Below are 22,564 nucleotides of genomic sequence, written 5' to 3' on the forward strand. Positions count from 1 at the left end.
AACGGTCGCGTAGCATGGCATTGGTAAATTGGAGATATGTGATATGGTTTGAACATGTCCACGCCATGTTCACAGGGTTGTAATGCCGGAGCAGAGTTTCTCGAATCATTTTATGTGTCGCATTGAATTATAAAAACTCTTTATAAATATAGCATGTAATTGTTGTAAACTATTTCGCGTCTTCCTGGACGAACAACCATGCATAATAATGTGAATTGAAATACACAATTAACATCAAGTCTGATGTCAGACCTGATCTAGCCTCTATTAACAAAGAAGTTCACCAACAACTCAATGCAAATTCCACCGCAAACGTTTCACTGATGTCTAATATGGTCAGTCAGTCGGGCAAGTTAACTTCGCCGCAAAACGCCATCGAAAATATGTATCAATCATGTCTCCTTCCGAAACTGGACAGTCTTACTTACACAAACACGCGCGTCCTTTGTCGTAAATCAAACCTTGCTCATTTCACATGCTTGGCGTGGTCGAACAACAGAACGACCAGGTGGTAAACGGAAACCGACGGTCGACAGCTTCCGGTCGCATGTTGTTGCTCCTTTCGTGGGCCACACGTCCTGGTCCCCGTCACTACTACCACCATCACTATCAGCTCCATCGCATCCAGCATTCGCAGACGTCATCTCCTGAGTCGTCGCTAGCCGTTGGACTACACCTTTGGTTCGGTTTCCGGCGCCCGCTAGATGATGCTTTCGCTGTTACGACAAGCACACCATTTCCTTTTCGATCACTGCACCCTCGGATTTGGAGTTCCCGTTCGGGATCATCACGATCGTTGTCTCTTGAATATTTCTGTTGGGAAGAACAAAAGATGACGATGAGCTTGTTTAAGCACAGCAACCAGCAGTTGAAATTGTTATCAAATTTCTATTTAATATTGTGTAGTCGATTTACACTCTGAAAGCGTCTGTCATATAGTATATTGGGTCTATCAAAACTAATTCTTGTTCAAGGATGTTCTTTACTTGAAGAAGTAGTTGGTGATGTGAAGTAATACGTTCCACATTAGCTAGCCACACATTGAAACAATAGAAATAGAACAATGGAGATTTACACCACGTGATTGATTGACGGTTTCTGTTTTTGTGCACTGCATGATATTAGTTAAACGCACAATAGTTCGGGTTTAATCTGTGGGTGGTGTGGTATGTGAAAATTAGCATGGAAAGCAAACAGATGACACCAACCAGGTAATTTAAACACAATTGACAATTATGTCAATAATGGAAGAACACAATTTCTCAGAACAATCAAGTATGATAGTAATGCTGTGGTTTGAAACTGTAATTTATCTATTATAAAGAACAGCTCATAGCTCTGCAAAGTTCATTCACGGTTGAAAATAACCGCAACTTTAGTGCAACTGGTTCACAACATTAATAATAACGTTGTTGTAGCTAGCTTCTATCCATTTGTCTCTGTGCACTAGCTTCGTCTAATAAGTGCCAATTAAAGGAATGTTGTACGAGTTTTCGAATCCCAACCGAGCGTACACTTTATTGCCAGATCATTTCCTCATTGTTTTGTCGAGGTAATTCGCGGCACACAATTATGGGGCAATTGGTGTCGATTATATCGATCAAGTCGTAACCCGTCATCGTTTTCAGCGTCGTTAAATATCGATTTAACCAATCGGTTCCCCGAACCGCAGCATGCCCTGAAGAAGCAGCTCATGGGAAGGATGGAACAAACAGGAAAGTGGAACAGTTTACTCCTTCCGCTTCATTTCCATGCCATTTTTCTGCTCATTGCGGGCATCGCCCGCCACATTTAACTGACAGCAGAAAGGGGATTTGTTCGTTTAATCGGAAGACGGAATTGTTCTGGCCCGTTTTATTTCGCTTCATACTATGAGGAACCTTTTTTGCCTCCAGAGTGCGTATGGCCTCCTGTTTTCGGACAGTGTTCGTTGTGGAGAAACAGGAAAATGACAGCAAATGAACGAATTAAGCAAGGATTAACGCTTACCATTTGCCGAATTTAATCAAGCAAAAAGATTAGCTGACTTAAGGGCCCATCAAAATGGGGTGCGTGCGCTTGGATGGTGACCGTTTAGGTTTTGCAAATGCGGGTATATTAATTTCCTCACCATTCGATGGAGCTACGGAAAGCTGGAGCATTAAAGCACGATGGATTAGTGTTGCGGGTGATGCTTATGCTTCATGGGTTTGTCACCAATATTTGATGCAGGAAGCTTACAGCTCACCGCGGTGCAACCGTTACAACTTAAGAAAAATGACTTTGAAAGAGTTCAGTGGTCAACATTGTTGTGACCCAGTTGTAAATTGCAAACGTATTAAAAAAAAGCACATCAAACATTCACCAACCTATCCTTTCCGAATACGTGAGCAGCTCCTTGTCACAGGTCGTAGATACTTTACCAATTATAAAACTTGCCACCTTTGCACCGGTTGCTGGAGTTTATTAAAAAGTTGCTCAGTTTTATTCCTAAACCGAGAAAATGACATTGACCCACAAATTTCATTTTACAGCCCCGTTTTCCCATTCGGTCCCACTGTACTGGGCGCCGTAACACCTTATCAAAGTTTACCCAACGTAATCCGATTCCGTATTGTTCAGCAGACGGTCAAACATCGACCATCATGCACCGGGGAGGTGTAGGTTGTTTGCGGCAGGATATTTATCCTCGTAATCCACCTGTGGCGAGGAGTAATCCTCGATAAGATGGGGTTTAGCTCTCCATTTGATGGGAAGCTTGACAGCTTATCAAGCTGGGGTAAAAACTCGCACCCTAACCCAGACGGCAGTACGTGCGCAGGAAACTAGTTCGGTTTCGTTGTGTTCATCGCCAACGTTCAAGATAGCTGAGTGGCGTAACTTTAATTGAAGAGTTTCCAGGATTCTTGCGCTAAGATTCCTCCTGTATCGCACTGGACCGCGGCATTGTGAATGAGGACGGCAAAAAACACAGATGTCGTACGATTCTCGCTCGACTAGCTGCAATAGTGGTGTGGCGCTTAACAAGGAAGTTATTGAATTAACACACCCACACATAAACGTCTTCCTTAAGCTTATGCCGGCAAAAGGAAATCGGATGTTCTGATAATGGATGTAAACATAATTTCCTTTCACGGTGTTTAACCATTCTATGCATAGATCTTCATTAGTTACTCGTTCCTTACATGTTATCTATTAATGTCCGTCACTGTGTCACAAGAAAAGTGTATCCTTTTGACCCATAAACCTTATGATAAATTTTTAATACCATTAGATGTGTGTTACCATATTGTTATCAGATTTTTTGTTACCATTCTATGACGGTATACTGTAATTCATCGACCTACGATCATCTGGATGTTAGTAATATGGTCGGCGAGTAGGCGTCTCCATCCTTAGTTAATTTATACGTTGATATTATCGTTTTAATCAGTTTGTAAATTCTATAGTACTTCTAGATGTGGACATTACCGTACGGATCTATGAAGTCTACAAGTATACTAAGAGAGAAAGCGGATATCCTGCTGTCTGGTAGCTGTCACGTGACAATGCTGAAGACAGATGATAATGTGCTGTGCTGTGCACCTGACGCACAGCGAAAACCTCAACTGACAGCTGACAGCTCTCACCACCCACGTAGTTTACGGATAAATTAAAAAAGCAGGTTTGAGAAAGGTGGGAGATTTTTTGCGTTCATGCATTCGAAAGAGTGTGGAGTTTGTTCAGACCACACGGTGCTTTTTTAAGCTTCTGGAATACTTGGAACGTGGCACGGTTCGTAATTGGTAGGCATTTAATTAAGGAACATTCAACAACATGCGCTCCAAAGCACGAACGTTGATGGTATAGGAAAAACAAGCAGGACGTGCATTAGACGAGATCCCCTTTTCCCAGATAGTCGTACGACCATCAATGGAGACGTTCATGACCGAGAGCGTGGGCATTTTCGTTGCGATTGAATCCTTATTCAAATCCTCATTGAACGAAGCATAGCTGAATTAGAGAAGTGACATCAAAGCAGGTATTTCCAGGGTGTTTGAAGTCAGGTTCTATAAATACATAGAATGCTGGGGAGAAACCTTGAGGCTTACAAAAAGAATGAAATTCGATTTTCGAACTCTGCCTACATTCATAAGATTGATGATGAAAACTTTGCCGGTGCCATGACCAGCATTTCAATGCAGAAAATGAGTAAATATATGTTCAAATTTTCATTTGTGCATAACGGTTATTTTAACATTAACTTACTCTGTTATCATCACACGCAAAATTAACACGACTGTTGTGCGTAAAATTGTTACCACGATTGCAAGCACACCCAAAGGCAAGCAGAGAAGGATGGAAAGCCATTCAATGAACGTCAGCCAGTGTCAATTTTGAAACAATCTCGTTTAATTGTTTTGCCATCTGGTGGATGGCGCCGAAACATTGGAAAGCGTACGAGCAACGCAAACATCCATCCGAAATCATTCCGAAGCCTTTGAACGAGGTGCCTGTACACCGTAAGGCCAACAATTAGCAGCCATACTGAAAACCTCTCCGCCCATTGTCAGGTAACAGTTTGCTCTTTTTAAGTAGTAGAATGAGCTATAAATTAAACAAATTAGAGTACGACGTCAGCAAAAAACAAACCCTCTCTCTCTCCGAGCGCATCTATCGTGCAGTGCCTTGCTGACAACGGAACGCTGACGATGGCAAGATTGTCAATAAACGTTACCCAATACAGGACGTTGGAAACAAACCCGAAACAAAAGAGAAAGAAGCTGAATAAAGGGACACGAGAAACGAGTAAAAAGCAGCCAGGAATGGGGGCGGTTGCTGATATTGAAAATAAAACCGAATGAGCGCAGCGAATTTTGCATCGACCAGAAAAACACGTGACAAATATTCTTGGAATTTCATTAGACGACAAATATTTGTTACCAGTTTAAACAGAAACCTCAATTCAAATGCGTATAAACGATTCAATAGAACAAATGGCAAAGGGCCGCAGAAGGTGATCCGATTGAAGTGGGCCATGTTTTACAGATGAGGTTTTCGCTCCAACGTGCTTAAATAAGAATGGCTTCGAGCTACCCAGGCACCGCAAAATGTTGCAAAAAAAATGATGAAAAAAGTCCTATTTTGGGCCCTATCAATAAGCCACACAAGAAACGCTACATGCTCCCTAGATCGACATCGACAGATTGGGACAGATTTTGTGGACAAGGCGTTAGAGGTCGGGGCGAAACAGCTGATACGAGTTGTTTATGCCAAACCTGAGGAGGGAAATACCTCGAAGGGAATCGATAACAATATACGGTTATTGTACTCCCACATTTCCTAGCCATTGCTTCCAATATCCTAACGTCACGGCAAATGTCAAGATTACGTCAGCGAAATATCAACATTAATCATCGTTCATTTCGGTGTACAGCAATTTGCACAATTTGCCATTGCACGGCTTATTGATAAAAGGTCTTTAATAAGCAATTTTGCGCTGGAATGGGGTGAAAATCAAAGCACAAATTTTCCGTGACGTACACCGTGCTGTTGCTGTGGTGTTGGTACTTTCTCCTCATTGTAACTAATACGGTAAAGTTTGATCATATTCATAGCCAGAAATGGCCAAGCGAACCGCGCAATATGAACCACTGCTGATGACTATAATAACGATTGTTGGCATTTCCTTCATCAGTTTCTTCATTTGTACAAATTGTCACGTTTCCATCCGACCTGCATGATGACCTTCAGCGCTGGTTGAACGCTTGTGTGAGACGAACCAGCCACCAAGGATGGGGGACAAGATGACAATGGAAGAGCTCTGTCTAGCCGGTGGTGTGTGCAATCTATCCTCTGCTTCCAGCCGAGATTTGTCCATGTAGCGCGCCATTGTAATGAATTATAGCCATCCGGTTTCTGGAGGCAGAAGAAAGTGTAGCATTCATTCACTCCACCGTCACCATGGGGCAACTTTTCTCATCAACATCCTGCAGCGGACGCATGAACACGCAGTAATACAAACACGAAAGCAACGTACGTAAATTGACAGATACCATTAGAGATTAGTGTTACCGAGATATTCCATTCCTTGTTCGCTATCATCCCTGGCTTTTCGTGTAGATTTGCGACTAAAGCGACAAGTAAATTAATGGTGGCGTTGCTTTTTCGAAGATTTTCTGCCTGCCATCCAATATCTTCATTACCACCTTACGCAAAGGAAGAAAGAAAAAATATACACAACCGGCGCTACATACTAATACAATTTTCTCATGCCACAAACCAGAGCACAATGGTGGGTCATACCTGGCAAAATATTCTGCCGTTCCAACCATTTTGAGATGAAACTTAACACCATCATGAGCCGATGGGTTTGACGGTTGGGTTTTGGATTACCAAAAATGTTGTTAACCGGTCTAGAGCAGCATCCATCAAACTCTGTCGGAAGCCCATTTCGATACGAGCCGTACCCAATTCATCATAGTTTCCTAGAAATGGCCCATGATGAATGTGTCAAAAAGCATGGCAGTCCTCTTATGATGAAATTGTAAGAGTGGATGAGTAATTGCACAGATAAAGTGCTGCACTTATCATTAAAAGGTAAAAAATGGAGGCGCATGGTGGTGGTGTGTGAAACAACCTCAGACCAAAGTTGATCTCCTGTAGAAATAAGGAAGGTCAGCAACTGGATAGCTACTCGCGATAGGCTCAGTATGTTGGTGAACTATTAAACAATCCGTCATTCCGATTTATACATTTCGACAGCTCAACGAGCAGCTAAAGGCTTCGCTAGTGGACAACGTAATGCTACTGCTACCTGGCATTGACCATTAATTGCCTCATCCACACGAAAAATCGCCGCAACGAAAAATTAACCACTGATCAAATCTTCACCATGCGGCAGATTTTGAAGAAAATGGCGAAACAACAGCTCTATTCTTTCCATAAACATTACGACTCAATAAGCTTCTTTGAAATTCCGGTCAACCAGTATAGCACGAATGACAACGACGGTGATGGTGGAAGCAATTCTGGTAGATTTAGATCCCTTTGCTACCACCAAGGGTCTGTGCCAAGCAGATGGGCTATCTTACCTACTTTGGGGACCATCTACAGTAAGTCAATCCCATTCATTGCATACGCTGGTGATATAGACATCATTGGGTTATGGCTCTCCTATATAGCGGATGCCAGAGAATCGAAATAGTGGCGGAAAACTTCGGGTCGGGAGATTAACGAGACAAAAACCATCATCAGACCTACTAACAAATCCTGACTTACGCAGGGGTGACGTTTAGATACAACATCATCTTTCTCCACCTTCGTTAGTTCTTTCTCAAATTTGGCCACACCCAATGGCAAATGAAAAATTATTTATCATTTACATATTCTATTCAGCTTCGTCATATACCTTTGAATACAGTCCTTTGACCTTTGAATACAGTCTTTAGGAATATTAATACAAAAGGCCCACATGTGTCAAAACAGCCTTGATAGCTCGTTGGGCAATACCGAATCGATTTAATTTCAGTGATCTGAGGCGTGCTATTGAGAAGAAAAAAACAAAATCTTGGAATTTTGTGGCTGCTTTTTCATAATTGTACAGCCTGTGGTTTACAGGACAGTCAAGAGCGAGTTTAGCTTGCAACCCACGCAGAGAAATGAAAAAATATGTGTCTCTTCTTTCGCAACAGAACCACCTACTATGCAGTGGAATTGTGGGTCGGGATATTCGAAAATGGAGCTTTGATAAACCGAAAAGGTAAAGAAAAGAGATCACACGCTTGAGCGAATGGAAAAAAAACGATACAACAAAAAAACAACAAAATCAAAGCTGTTTTCTTCCCGGGATCAAGAGAAGATCGCGAGCCAGAAATAGTTGGCAGGCATTTTATAAAGGACACACAGCAAAATTCTTTGCTGAAATCCCACTTTCGTTGATTCTATCCTTCGTTTTGCTGCGCGTGTTGGGCCCACCGGCATACCGATGGGATAGCATGTCCAGCACTGGCTGTTCCCTTTTCACTGAACTCATCAACCCGTTAAAAAAATCCTTACGGCTAATTCCCTTTTCCTTGTGCCCTTATAACCCTGCTTACATTCGTAGCGATTGCATTCGTTTGCTGGTGTAACGGCGGGACATGGTGCTGGTAAGGGATGTATCTCTCGGTGCCAGATTGTCTCCGTGCCTTCGCCGACTGCTGGAGGTTCCATCGCATAGCAGATACCTAGAAAAGTGACGAGAAGAAGACAAAGCCGTGAAAACAAACACGAAGCCTTACGATGGTAAAGGGTTTTGCTAGTGTCCGGGGTGATGAATTTTGTAGGCACGGATGGACGTTGCCTACGTCCTGTGAGAAAAAAAACACTGCTAAACCCTCATTAAATCAACAAGGGTATGGACAGTGGATATGACGTATCCCGTGCATGAACCATCAGATATTTCGAAACCGCTTTTGAGCAGCATCTGGTAGATATCTGAGTTTTCCAGTTTTTTTTTATGTTGATGCTTCAGATGGAACATCATACGTACCGATTGAAGTGCTTCCGGAAGGCACCACTAACGCAGTAGAGAGCGACAGGATTGGCACAGCTGTTAGCGAACGAAAGACAAAAGCCTACTATTCGCAGTACGTGCCAGAATCCGTTGTAATCTTCATTGAAGTTTGGACTGTAAAAAAAGGAAAATATCAATGGTTGTTGACGATGTATGTGCATCGAGCTTACTAGTAGTTAAGGGGAATTAAAGCGTCAATCAATCGTAAGTGTCAATCAATCTACAAGTTAACATTTGCAAACCATAGGATAAATGTGTAATCAAGTGTAAGCACTTTCTCTAATCTAACCCATCAGCGGACTGAAGCGAACCATATTGAGATCCCTACGACGGCTGTAAGGTTATTACGCAAGCCGAATGATTTCGTACATAAATAGAAGTACTTTAGTGGAAATTAAATTCCTTTTTTTTCGTTGCAGTTACGTGAAAAAACATCATTGTCATTTTAGGTAAGCGCTCTCGGGATAAAAAGAACATTCTTTTCGTGTTGGATTAAAATTGGGATGAAAAGGATCCTTTACAGCGGTACGGCATTCCGACTGTGGGTAGCAAAGAGTTGTGGCCTAATGTTTACAGCCTCCCAGATAGGCCACCATATTGATAATCTTTTGAGTGCGTTCCTAGGAGGTCGAATATCCTTTCGAGGATAAAAATAAGTTAAGCTTTGTTTCGTAACAATTATATCTCTAGTAGCGTTATATGCGACATTATGCACAATAGAAAGTTTTGAACAAAGAATGTTATTATCATAAAAACCTGTGGATCGCAATGATTTTCCTGTTCACAATATTTACAACCAACCAGAACAGCAAAATTTAATAATGGAATATGATAAATCACCCACACCTTCGCTTGGTATGATAAACGCGAGTCAAATTTTACATTCCTTCTCCACTTGTACCTTACAGACATTAAAAATGATTGCCTCTTTAAGACAGCACAGCTGATAAGGATTCAAATTCCTGGCATTTGTGAAATGAAAAATGAAATAAATTTAAATTAAAACAGCATTCATGAATCATGAATAATTACGTTGCGAAAATCTGCTTATAATAAATTATTTATGTATGTTTAACAAATTGTAAGACGTTTTTAGCAGTTCTACACAACCGCTGAACCTTTGGTCTAATCATATAATTTGAACGAGGATGCCACAACAACAAGAAAATCATTTGCACGACTGCGTAAATGGCAACCCATCACTGAGGGAAGAATGATTAAGAAAAGCTCACTGTTGAAAGCTGCCCGCAAATGGTTGAAGCGTCGTTCGAAACAGAATGATTGTGCTGTTTGGTTGATCCTTGAAAAAGAAATGACGTTTTCATGCCATGCCTGTATTCTTCTACGCAATCTACAAAAGGAGACGCAATCTTGCATGAATCCGCAAATCACGGGCACAAGCTCAGGGTTTTAAGAAATGAATAGGCATTTCTTTTGGATGGTTTCTAGCATGTGCTTAACTGAGATACACATTCAATAGATGACGACAGTGTAGTGCTTTACTTCTTAGATGGTGTTTTTAAAAATGTACATTTACGTAAGTGTTGTTGAATACTGATAATTCCTAAACAAAAAATTATCTGAAATACTTAGAATATGGAAACAACCCAGATGTAATTGAATAATTAACAGAAAACAACTAGAAACTTAAACTAAGATAAGATTTGATAAGCAGTTTTAAGTTTAGAATTTTAATTTGTTTCGAATAAAACTTCGAAAATTGAAGTCAATAAAATTAAAGGTAACGCCAAAGGTGAAGGTTGAAAATCGCATAAATAATAAATAATATATAAGTGAAGAAAAATCCAGGTAAACTTCTATTTCTCAGCAACAGTTAAGCACAATCTTCTTTCGATGGTTATAATTACAACTTTCAGCCGTCATTAATGCGATGGATCACATTGTTACCTACATGACCATGAAACTAATCACCAGAAAAGAAAAACACTCGAAACACTGCGCCGCTCGATGTTTGGAAAAGTTACGCACGGTAGAACCTAAAATGTTTGCTCGGTTTTCCCACACCGGTGGTTCGCAAAAGCCATTCTCCCGGCTATACTTTTGAGTTTTCTCGGTGGGCGAAAACTTCATTAAAACAAACAAAAGCACCGAAGTGATTCATGCCCCATGGCCGGACGGCAAGAAACAAGAGCATTCATTTTTCAAATTCCAAACCACTCGTAACGAACGACATGGCAGGTTACAATGTATTTTGCGGTTGTTTCTACCTCCTGGCTCGATGTCCAACAAACTTCCCAGGCGTCTTGCATGCGTCACACAGTAAATGAGCTATGCAATTACACACCAGCGAAGGCTTCCAAACTATTTCAAAGTAGGATCGACGTTTCTAAAATACATTTCGTTCAGAGAATTTTGCAAGGGGTTTCCTGTGTTACATTTTCCTCCAAATAATTGTACTACTGGATGGGAGACCCATTCTCCTAATGATCCTCAGAAAGTTAAGCAAGTGAAATGCTGGAAAATGTGATTAAAGTCGACCGACTAAGATGCTACTAGAAGTATATATGACTACTATTAAACGTCAACTCGATTTGTACCATCCAGCAAGGATATTCTTTCTATTATGCGATGGTAGACTTTTATCAACTGTCGCTTATCACATGAACCCAGGTGTTCCGCCCCTTAAGTTGAGAGATTATAAACTGAATTAAGACATGTTACTATTCGCATGCCATACTACATAAATCGTTACATCGAGTTGCATCCAATACTCACTTGTAATAGAACCACAGCATAAATAGATGTGATGGCAGGAAGCAGATACCGAATATGACCACAAACGCCAACACCGTGACGGCAACTTTCCGGCGTGCTTTGATCTGTGTGCGATGAGCGTAGGATGTGTAGAAGTTTGGCGAGTTCCGTGGTTCGGTGTTTCAATTCCATGTTCAACAGTTTTGCGTCAACAGGAAAAAGTTGTAGATGATCAAAGATAGCAGTATAAAATTGCATAGTAGACAACATAGAGGAAGAATTGAAAATAAAAAATGTAAGTATGTTTTGTGGTTATGCTGGCAGTTTTCGTTTGATTTATGGCTCTATGATTTATAATTCTTTGAAAAAACTTTTTAACTCCTACCACATGCTATGTTGTATTACAAAACGATTAAATCAACGCGACATGCTCCGAATGGTATTGTAAATATAATAGTCCCGCCTTTCAATACACTAAAGGTATGCAATCTGCCGTACAAAAATTGAACGTTTTAACGGTTTTCTCAAGTGAACAGCCATTCGAATTAAATCGCACATTTTCCACCAGTTTTTTTATCGAGTTGTACCTTGTTCCCAGATAACGCACAATGCATGTTTCTGTTACTGGGTGTATGGATACTTCACTTATTTATTGCGCCCCGCTGGAAGCCGGTACTTAAAATGCACTTTTCTTCACTCCTTTTTACACAACACACTTCCCCAGAGCGACTCTTACTCGTTGGATCGAGTGCAGTAATACAGCAACAAGTTCCATAAAACAATGAAAGCTGTTATCGTTTTTAATGGTTTGCTTTGGTGTAAAAATGTAATTCATGGGTCAATATACTCCGGGTGGGTAGAAACACTTGACTCGAACGGAAAGGAAAATTATAGTACGCTCACTTGTGAAATGGCAGTTTATATAAAAAAAAATTAATATTGAAATATGAAATGTGCTCTTATTCCTGCTCTTTGAACTGTATTTGTGTTCAAAGAACATTAAAAACAGAAATACCAAAGTCGCATCAAAACGATGCTTGCCTTTTATTACGATGCACCAGGCAAAATTAAATAAAAGCTTGAGATTTTACATTTGCCCTACCTGCAAACAACGCGAAGATTAAATGCACCGCAAAGAAGACTTCGTCAACAATGCGAAAATACAGACTCGAGACAGCGGAAAAGTTGCGGACAAAGTGTACCATCGTATTTTCTACCACATTGGGGGGTTTTCAATGTGCCAGCGACTGACGATAGCATAACAAAAAGGCAGCTTTGCATAATCATAGCACTTTCCGTTGACTTTGCAGCAATGCCGTTACTCTTAGTTACTTGGCTAACTTGATCAAGTTAGCTTTTTCTCCCAGGAAAAGCCTGCGGAGTGTTACCTAGGAAGCGCTACTCAAATAAAGGTGGTTTCGGGATGAGAAATAATTTTTCCACCTTATTTCCATCAATAAATCAGAACAGCGGTGGAGAAAATGTATGGATTAATTTGTTTTCTTTTGCACGTGATATTACTTCCAAGCTTATTAAAGAAAAGATTTAAACGATTGGCGGCTCTCGGCACAGCTAATCAAACTTTCAATAATATTGAAATTTCATTTTCATATTCACCCTTTTGCCATATCTTTTCAAGGATTTTCTTTTCATTTCATCCTTTAATACTGGCTATGGCATGGATGAGAAGCACTTTTTATAACGGAAAAGAAAACAGAAGATTCCTGTCAGTTGGGCTTACCTGTCGCACTGTGCCTTGCATTTCACCCGGAACGTGCTTGGCACTGTGGATGAGATGTCGCGCTATCAGTGCGTAGAAGATGCCAATTATGAACAGCGGTACGGCGTAGTAGATGAGAAATTTACCCAACACCATCCCCCGGGCGTACTGTGGGCCCCACTCGTCCGGAAACGGATAGCAGAAGTAAAACGACACGTCCTTGTTGATGATGACAGTCTGTGAAGTGGAGTTTTGTTGCCAAGTAAAGAGGGTGTGAATGTGACAGTATGCAACAGGGACTGGTGATTGCCGTTGGCAATCAGTATCCCGACAATATGTGGAGAGAACGGAGAAAAGCTTGATGTCAATGAGTACAATGTTGAATAAAGTGTGGCGGAAATTACGCTTTGTTGTTCAGATTTTTCTCAGTAAATCATGGCGAGGTAATAGGGCGTGTGAAAGACTTTTGTAGATGTCTCATATTATATGCCATTACAAAACATGGGTTAAGTGTGTACTATTTAGTAACATTTTCGTATAAAAAGGGAACTATTGATGCTTAATTAAACTTCTAAATGTATTCTCTCTCTGTTCGAGTATCTTGTACTCTAGTTTTGCCATAGTTAACCCAAGGGCATATGATCTAAATTGTCTCTTCCAGCTGGTTCACGTGTCGTACCTTGATGTGTGATCCAACGATGGCAGGAACGGCAAAGGCGATGGCCAAAAGCCAGATCAGAACCGCCGTCGTGATGGTCATCCGTGTGGCTCGCCGTCCACCACCTAGAAAAGGATCTACTGCAATGAGTGGGTGTGTGGAACAGGGACACGACAAGGAAGGTGTGTAACGAGTGGAAAAAGGTAATGAAATGGTTTCCTCCAGCAATGAAAAGATGGAATAAAACAAACTACAAGAAAGTATTTTTGTTTTTCTACAGTCATTCATGCACAATAATATGTGTCGGGAAACTTTAGTTTGTCGACTTTAACTACAAGACACAAGCTACAAGCAATAAAGGTAAAGTTTATATGAGTAATCATGAAGCGAAAATATTTCGTGGAATACTGCGAACCCAGCAAACTTGAGTCGAACCTTACCGTGTGCGTGAAACTTGCGTAACGGATCGACGATGGCAAAAAACCGATCGCCAGACAGTGCTACTAGCGTGAACACGGACACGCCGATCGACACGTCCTTGATGAACTCGGACGACGTGCAGAGCAGACTTCCCCATGGCCAGGAATCGAGCGTGTAGATGATGGACGTAAACGGTACGGTCGTAACAATCAGCAACAGGTCGGCTAGGGCCAGGGACAGGATGTAGCTGCAAACAAAAAACCGAGAACCAAAGAAAGTGAAGCGTCAAGGCGAGCGTGGTAGTTAATTAATTTAATACAAACATCGTCATGGAATCGTGTTGCTCAGAATGTGGGTAGCACTAAGCAGAAAAGAGGCATTCGGCGTGTACCGACGCCCAACAAGTAAATACTCAGGCTTCGGTGTTACGTGACACCGATACTGTTACAGTTACAACACATCCGTGTGATGAAATGGCACCCTGGTTTGAATTGCTGGGAAATTGCTGGGAACTCCGGTTTGTGGTAAGTCGCGTGGTCACGGAACACGTTTTCTTCGGTGAAGGCTGATAATTGATGAAATTACGAGCTTGCGTCATATCCCGGAAATGGTGGGTTGGCAAAGAAGGGTTGCTTTTTTGTTTGCCAGATGGATGGAAAGCTGCACTTTCTTGCAGTGTATTTCCATTAGATTAGTGTTGCTCTTCCAGCACCAGTAGCGTGCGGTGAGTGAAAGCTTACTTTGCACAAAAAACTTTCTGATATATTTTTGTTTATACGCTATGCTACACTTTGAGAAATATGCTTAACTATATCGTATTTGTAGAATAGGATGGATTTTCTACTATTTAAAGCTCCATTTTCTTTTTTTATGTTTATGGAAAAGCTTTTAAATAAAACAATAGGTAAACTTGCTTGTTATTGTTTAATTTGATGGATTTTTTTTCTAATTTTCTATTGATTGTGCTGCAAACTAAATGTTACACCTTTTACCGACATGGAAGGCAAGTTGTTTTTTACTGCGAGATAACATAAATAACTTAACCACTATCAATGTACCGTCAGCCAGATCATGGAACAAATAAAGGTGGTTAGTGTAAATGGGAAAACTCATTTTTTCCAGCGGCAGCTTGCAACCGTTCCACTATGTACCACATGCCACACTCATTAGTTCGTTCATCGTACCGTGCGTGTTCACGATCCTAAATGGATAAACGTTGTGTCGCGGTTTTACTTGTTTCGTTCTACTACTGTAATTTTATCATGCTCTGCAGTGTACAACTGGCCACTAAAACCATGCTGTGGCTAGAGATTCCTACAGAGATACCTTCAATCCTACAGCTACGAATGCGCAGTGAATTGCAACCCAACTAAAAACATAAAAAACAATTTATAAAAAAGCCTTCGAAAAAAAACGTGTGAGAAGGTGAGTCCGAGGATACGAAGGCGATACCGTAAATTGCATTTATCGTGCTTGTTTATTCGAAAAGGGTATCATTAACTGGAAACTCCAGTCCGAGTCACCTAGCCGGGAAAGCCACATAACACATTAATTCTGATTGCGGCTACCGCACAGCTCGGTTTCTTATGTTTTTATCCTTTTTGTTGGTGTTAATCCTTAGCCACAACGGTTGGAATCAAGGACATTTAAGATGAATTGAAAGGTGTTTTGTTGCTCTGTTTCCAAGCCTTGTTTTTACTCTTTCTCACCGTAAACACCATAAAAACACATGGACGATGTATTTTTAGCGCAACATATTACCTGTATAAATTCCGAATCATTTTTTTGGTTGATGAAAGCTTCTGAGCCTATTCATACGTCATATTTCGCCCAAACAAGGTGACTAAATTAATGTTTGTATTTTATTATCGCTTTATTATGAAGAAAAGCAAGCATGAGGAAGTAATCTTTCGTTCCGGTCATCATACGACCATCGATCTTAAACAACGTCAAGTGACATTCTTTTCGCTTTAATGTGCCTCCAGGCTGCGCTTGGCATCCCCTAGTTCTCCAAATATGTCGTTGGAAATTGTTGATTTATGAGTGTTTCGCTGAAAGCTACGCTATTTCCGCAAAACGACGTTTCACAACAGTCACAGCATTTGATCTTTTTCTTCGAGGAAAAGCAACAAAAACAAACCTGGATGAAGAAGATTCTTGGAAGAAAACATTGGCGCGCAAAAGAAAAGTTCATATTTATAGGCTTCATTGACCTGTCAGAAAGTTTAACATGGCTTTTCGGTCCAGATAGCCATGGTTTGGAATGTAATAATTGCGGCGCTGAAGAAATTTTCCTATCGGCAGCGTAAAGAAAAAAAAACACCTAAGTCCGGTGTATTTGCAAGTGTTTCCTGGAATGTTTCTTCATAGGATGAAGATTTCGGAATGTACAAAGGCTAAAAATTGCAACAGATCCTATTAAAAATCTTTTTTTATTCCCTATTATGATCAGTCAGAGGGAAAATAGGACTAAATCGTATTAATATGACTGATCACGCGACAAAATCTAAATCCAATTTGACACAGCGCATTGCATTCTTTCACTGTTTACGATATATTTCCACCATCAATCCGACACATTTATAGTATTAGTAATTGTTTTACTAAAAAATCAACTACTATACAACTATATACTATACTTATATATGGGAGTATATGGTAGTACTCTTAAGGCCGTTGCCATTAATTTGCCTCCATTCCGAAATCACTAGAAGCAATTTGACATTGCACTTGAAATAAAACTTTATCAACCGTCTGACAATTAAGCAGGAACGTTTTTTGCTTCCCTATTTTACAACCATTCCCAACGACAGCACTTAATACGAAGAGTCCTGGTCTGGTTGAGAATGTTCCCCAACGGCTTCAACCTAATGAACCCTAAAGGGAATGTGTCATAGCCCTGCCTAGCACACGCCCTGGCTGCAAACACAACGTGAAGGAAGTTTTTGGAAACTATCCAGCAATTGCGCCATAGCGTCAGAGGTTTCTAATTAAATGTGACAGGAGCGTTGGTCCAACACAGTACTGGTATACCAACGAGGTGCTCGGGTAGAGGAACGATAAAAGGAAGAGCTTTGATGACACGTTAAAAACATGCCGCCTCGTAATGATTGCTAGTACTTAAAGGGAATGCCCTGATTTGTTCTGGTGTTCTTTGAAATGTGAAAATATGATTTTTATCGCTGGTTGTAGTTGGAGTTGATGCCATTGTGCTGAAGTACATAGCAATTAGAGTTATGTTGTGATTATTAATTATATCTTAGGACAAAATTTGTCTTATTAGGACTGTAACTACTTCATTGTTATGTGTTCTCATTGAAGATAGATCATACACTTGACACATTTTCCGTCCGCAAACACTAATTTAAATGACCTTACTCCAAAATAAATATCCAAAGTGTTGAAGTCACAGTACATTTCCTAAAATCGCAGAGATTTATAATGTATATCACATCACAATCTTAACATATCACTCAACCATGTCTTGCTAGTAATTACAATTAAGCGATACTCACGTGTTGGGAACGTTGCGCATCGCCCGATGCCGTAAGAAGACGATAATAAGCGTCCCATTTCCGAGCACACCGATGATAAAGATGGCGGCAAACAGGATCGGCACTATGTACGTCTCCGGTCGTAGCTCGTACGGTGTGTAGGGTGTTTCGGTGGCAACGGACGACGTGTTCCAGAAGCTGCCTATCGGTCCGCCGGCTGACGTGTTGAGCAGCGCCTCCAGAAGATCGAACTCGCTCACCGGCATCTGTGGCTGGTATTGCAGGGGCGGTACCGATGGTATCGATGTGTACACATCTTCCTCATACACCACACTTCCATACACCTCGTCCGCCGAATCATCCGTGTCGGGTGCAGTATCGTTCGCGGTGGCAAGTGTTCCTTGTTCCAGCATCGTCATCATTGCGGGTGCCAACATTGCTCGTTCGCAAGTCACCTATCACCTGTACTTTGATTATGTGACAAGCTTCACACGGTAGACGACATTGAGCCACTTCTTCTTGCTGGGATGCGATCGGATCAGTCTGAAATACGAAACAAGCACGAAATATGTTATATGCCACTGGATTTCATTAATACTCTCGATTATGAAATAAAAGCAACGGGTTTCGGAAAATTCAATAAACACAGTATAAACTCGACCTGCTCTTTGGTAGTTTCGATTGAAGTTAAAGCTAATGAAATTCCATCGACAACACAACACAAACACACACACAATAGCACAGTGTGGTTCAATATCTTCCGATAACTAGTTGTCATCATGCCGTTGATCGATATGTCGCCATCATTACACTCGTTGAACCGAATCGAAACATAGAATCGTTACACCCATTATCAATTTCCCGAAAGTACGCGTAACGAGGTCACGTCCTTCTGCGGTCATAAATCCTGAAAAGCCTTGCGGCCGATTGTGATTGATTGATTAGAGTTATCTATATATGCTGCAGGCCATGGCAAAACTAACCCCTGACCCTTTGGGGTGATAATAAAACATGGTATGTGCTTTAGTAATGCGCGTTGGAGGAAAAACTCACTTTATCACCCGTTGAAGGCCAACTGAAAGTTCGCGATTATTATATTCAGCTTCGCTGTTTAAAGTCATTAGGAATTGGACACGATGCTTCGGACTATTTGGCTATTTGGCTATGGAGGCTATTTGTATGAAAATTTTAACCTTAGTAGCCCGGAACAAGTATCCAATATGCAGGAATAATCATTGGCATAATCGATTAAAATTTGTGGAACGAAACAAACGTGGGAAGAATTTAGTTTTGTACTTATTTGTTTATTTAGACGACAAGAGGTATAGTAAACACAACCTGCATCGCAATTATGTTGTTACAGCTCATGATTCCGGTTCAAGGCATTCCTGTACTTTGATAAATTTTATGTTGACTGTATCCCTTTTCACAGTAACGTTGCCCTCCGCAAGCTGCTCTTCTATGGGCCGTTCAAACTGCTTGTACAACGTGCATGATACGGTTCCAAACGTACCAACAACCAGCACACATTTCATCACAAACCAATTCGTCATTTGACCCGTTCTAGACACAGATGGTATCTTGACTGTAAACTCTGTTTCGTTATTCTTCGATTTCTGCAGTTCGAGTTCCGACCGCGGTGGTTGAAATGGCCTTTCGCATTGCCTGATTTCACGTATGTAGCGTTCGAAAACATCACACCTACAAAAATACTTCCCGCTCCTATCCGTACGATTGAGGCTGGCCGTTTGAGACATCGCATTGGGCATGGATAGCCCCTCCATGATCTTCCGATTCTGTTCCGGTGTGTTGCGCTTGTTCACAAACAACCAGTATGCATTCTGTCGAAGTTCTTGCCCGAAAACGTGTTTGAAGCAGTACAGCAGCAGTAGATAGTGGTGACCATCGCCCAACAGTTGAAAGGGTCGCGATTGACCAACGTTACAGGCAAAGAGTTGATGTCCTCTCCTTTTGTGGTTCATATGATCAAGTGTGATCAGATAGCAGAGCTGTGGTGTTTGATAGTACATCAGATACTTCACGACAGTGTGTTCACAGCGAAAGTTCAACTGAAGCATTCTTTTACGCTTGAAGCGCACCGAACTGTTACCGATGTGGTGCCAATGACTATAACTTCCACACCGCACCGAAAGCTCCAAACAGTGGTGTTGAATGCCTGGGATGATGAATACGGTGTGTTTGTAAGTGTATTTCGCTTCCAGTGGTTTATACCTTATTGAAGCAAGATAATCAGTCTCGAAAGCTCCATTCGTAGTTCGACTAACCAAGGGTAAGTCTTTATCACAGAACCAAGTGCAATTCAGTGGCACATTCACGCAGTTTCCTATATCGCCCTCGTCCAGTGCTTGTAGGTATGTGATCTTCAAAAGGAATATGAATAAATGTACCAGCCATTTCGGCCGCATGATCGTGGGTGTTGTTTGAAACTAGTAGTTCCACATTCAAAGAAATTGCCCGTATGTTGCGAGACCGTTAATCATACGCGGGGGTAATGATGAATGAATAAATAATTCAATGATTGGAATTGAATTGTTGGCCCATAATTGCACCTCAAGTTGGAAGGTATGCTTAAACGTGGATAAATCATGTTCACGTGCTCAGCTTGTAGAAGCCTCATGAGTATGGGCCTTGGTCATTATTTCTTTTTACTACTTTCATTTATTATTCTGAGTAGTTTTCTTCCTGATTGCGGTTTAACGGGCCTACATTTTACAAGGATTTTTTTTAAACTGGTATTGGACTTCTTCAGTATCGACTCACAAATGAGATTCTCTTCCAAGGTCCACTTCTTTCTTGTTTTGAAGTTCACATTTATTTGAATTCAAATTTTCATTTTAAATTGAATTTTTAACGTTCGAGAAAGAACCTGAGAAAACTAGCATAAAGGATCCTTAAAGCGGCTCCTCCACATATCGTCGGAAATATAAATAGATGACACAGAAAAGTATACCAACATTTGCCGAAACAATTAGCCACAACATCGCAAACAACCGCATCCTCCAGAGCTGCGCAGGATCCTTCGGCCCGGATTCATTCGTTTTATCCGATGCTGTTGAATGGATCCTTCCTGCAATATCCTTGTTTGGAACCGGCAAGTTGAAGGGTGTGTCGCAAAGCTTCATTGTACGTATGAAACGCTCAAAGATGTCGCACGTGCAAGAATGTTTAACACTTGCGTTGAAATACTGCTGGTATAATTCAAGGTTCAGTGTCTCGGGCAGAGAAAGTTTCCGTATGATTTTCCGGTTTTGCTCTGGCGTGTTGCGCTTGTTAACAAACAACCAGTAAGCAATCATGCCAGTTTTTTGCAGTTTCACCGATTTTCTACACCGTGATAGTAGCAGATAGTTATACCCGTCACCTTCTAATCGATAATTCCGTGCGTATGGTTTCTTACAAGTTGACTTCGGTTGCCTCACCAGATGTTCCGTATGTTCTAGGTTAACTTCGTAGCATTTGTGCGGTAAGTTGAAGTGTGCCTCGTACGATGCGACAAAATGTTCACAGCGAATGTTTAACAAGAGGACATGCGATTTGGAAGATGATGCTTGATAGCTTTGGGATCGCATTGCCGGACATTGCACCGAAAGCTCCAGACAGTGATGCTCAGCACCGGTGATTGCAAAGATCGAGTGTTCGATCTGTTTCAACGGTAGATATAGTATCGAGGATAAATACTCCGTTTGAAAGGCACCACTCGAGGAACGGTTGACGTTTGGTAGCTTTTCATCACAGAACCAGTTGCAGTCCCGATCGTTGTAATTGCAATTTTGTAAACTATCAAACCACTGCGCTGTAGCACTTGTTAGACATGACACTAACATCAAGAGCTGCGCCTCGGTTATCGGTCGCATGGTGAATGAGAACTGTATGAAGCACATTGGATTAGAAGTGTAGCCCTAGGGTGTTGCTAGCCTTATCACCACTGTATCTGACTTGTTGCATTAGTTATGAGATCTAATAGCAACTAAAGAGCTGCAAGGAAAGTGTGTTGTAAACGATCATAACTGAACAAAGGGCTTTTAATGCTTCATAACTGACGAAGAGTAATAAATGTGTTGTGTAATGAATATCGGCGCCCGCCGATATTTTAACTCTCATTCCCACCAATTCAAACGAAAACAAACTCATTATTCATTCATTCATCCGGTGCTTAGCCGTTTTGCGATCTAAAATCCTAGCCTCTCAGGGGGATGCATCTACACCATCACATTACGGTCTGTCATAATCAGATGCAGGGCCACAAGAGTTGACAAAATGCTGACAAATTTGTCTAATGGCAAAACAGCGAAAAACCACTATACCGTTGCCGCGCACACAATTGTTTTCAGATTTACGATACTAAGAGAGCATGTTTTTCAAGAGCTGACACCTGCAGCGTGGTGTAAATTTGCCAATCACTATTGCATTGCACACTATCAAATCCGTGAGAGCGATCGCTAGCGTAAGGAAGATGGATAAAACGGAAAGCATCCTTCATCTCTCTCAAAGTTTCCGTCGGCTGGTACGAAATCCCATACAAACCAGCTGTTTTCAGATTTCCGATACCAGAAGAGCATATTTTTCAAGAGCTGACACCTAGTACCAGCCGAGCAAGATGGCGGTAGATGACGCGCAACTTCGTATGCAATGTTGAGCAACACTGTCATTGAAAAGGCTTTCAGTTAACAGTTAACGTGTGAAATAAATGAGCAAACTAGACATGATTGAATTCAGCCTCCTTATTCTCTTAAAATACTGAAATAAATCACTACCACAGCACTATGTAAGGAAAATAACAATAAAAAGTGAAAAAAACAAGCTAAAAATAGTACCATACCCGAACCATGAATTGTTCGAACAATTGAAATGCTTTCAATCACACCAAAACAGCATTTCCTACCAACCTGGTCAGTCTGAGAAACAATCATTCGCATCCCATAAATAACCATTGTTCAAACACTTTCTGTTGACACACGAGCCGCCCATTGTATGAACCATACCTCGTCGTGTCACTACACACTTCTTCTGGGGTGGACGTG

At 41.2% G+C, this 22,564-nt stretch overlaps 1 protein-coding gene across 1 annotated transcript; it reads right to left on the reverse strand.

The window, feature by feature from the left end:
* Nucleotides 1–719: 719 nt before the first annotated feature.
* LOC128296812 (neuropeptide CCHamide-1 receptor-like) lies at nt 720–17,959 on the reverse strand. Its single transcript, XM_053032300.1, has 8 exons — nt 17,544–17,959; nt 14,049–14,275; nt 13,630–13,733; nt 12,972–13,187; nt 11,252–11,355; nt 8,492–8,629; nt 8,058–8,186; nt 720–813 (listed from the first exon to the last, which is right to left on the reverse strand). Exons 1-8 carry the CDS (start codon nt 17,957–17,959, stop codon nt 720–722), a joined length of 1,428 nt encoding a protein of 475 aa, XP_052888260.1.
* Nucleotides 17,960–22,564: the final 4,605 nt, after the last annotated feature.

This window comes from Anopheles moucheti, chromosome 2 (assembly GCF_943734755.1).
Source record: "Anopheles moucheti chromosome 2, idAnoMoucSN_F20_07, whole genome shotgun sequence".
Taxonomy (NCBI): domain Eukaryota; kingdom Metazoa; phylum Arthropoda; class Insecta; order Diptera; family Culicidae; genus Anopheles; species Anopheles moucheti.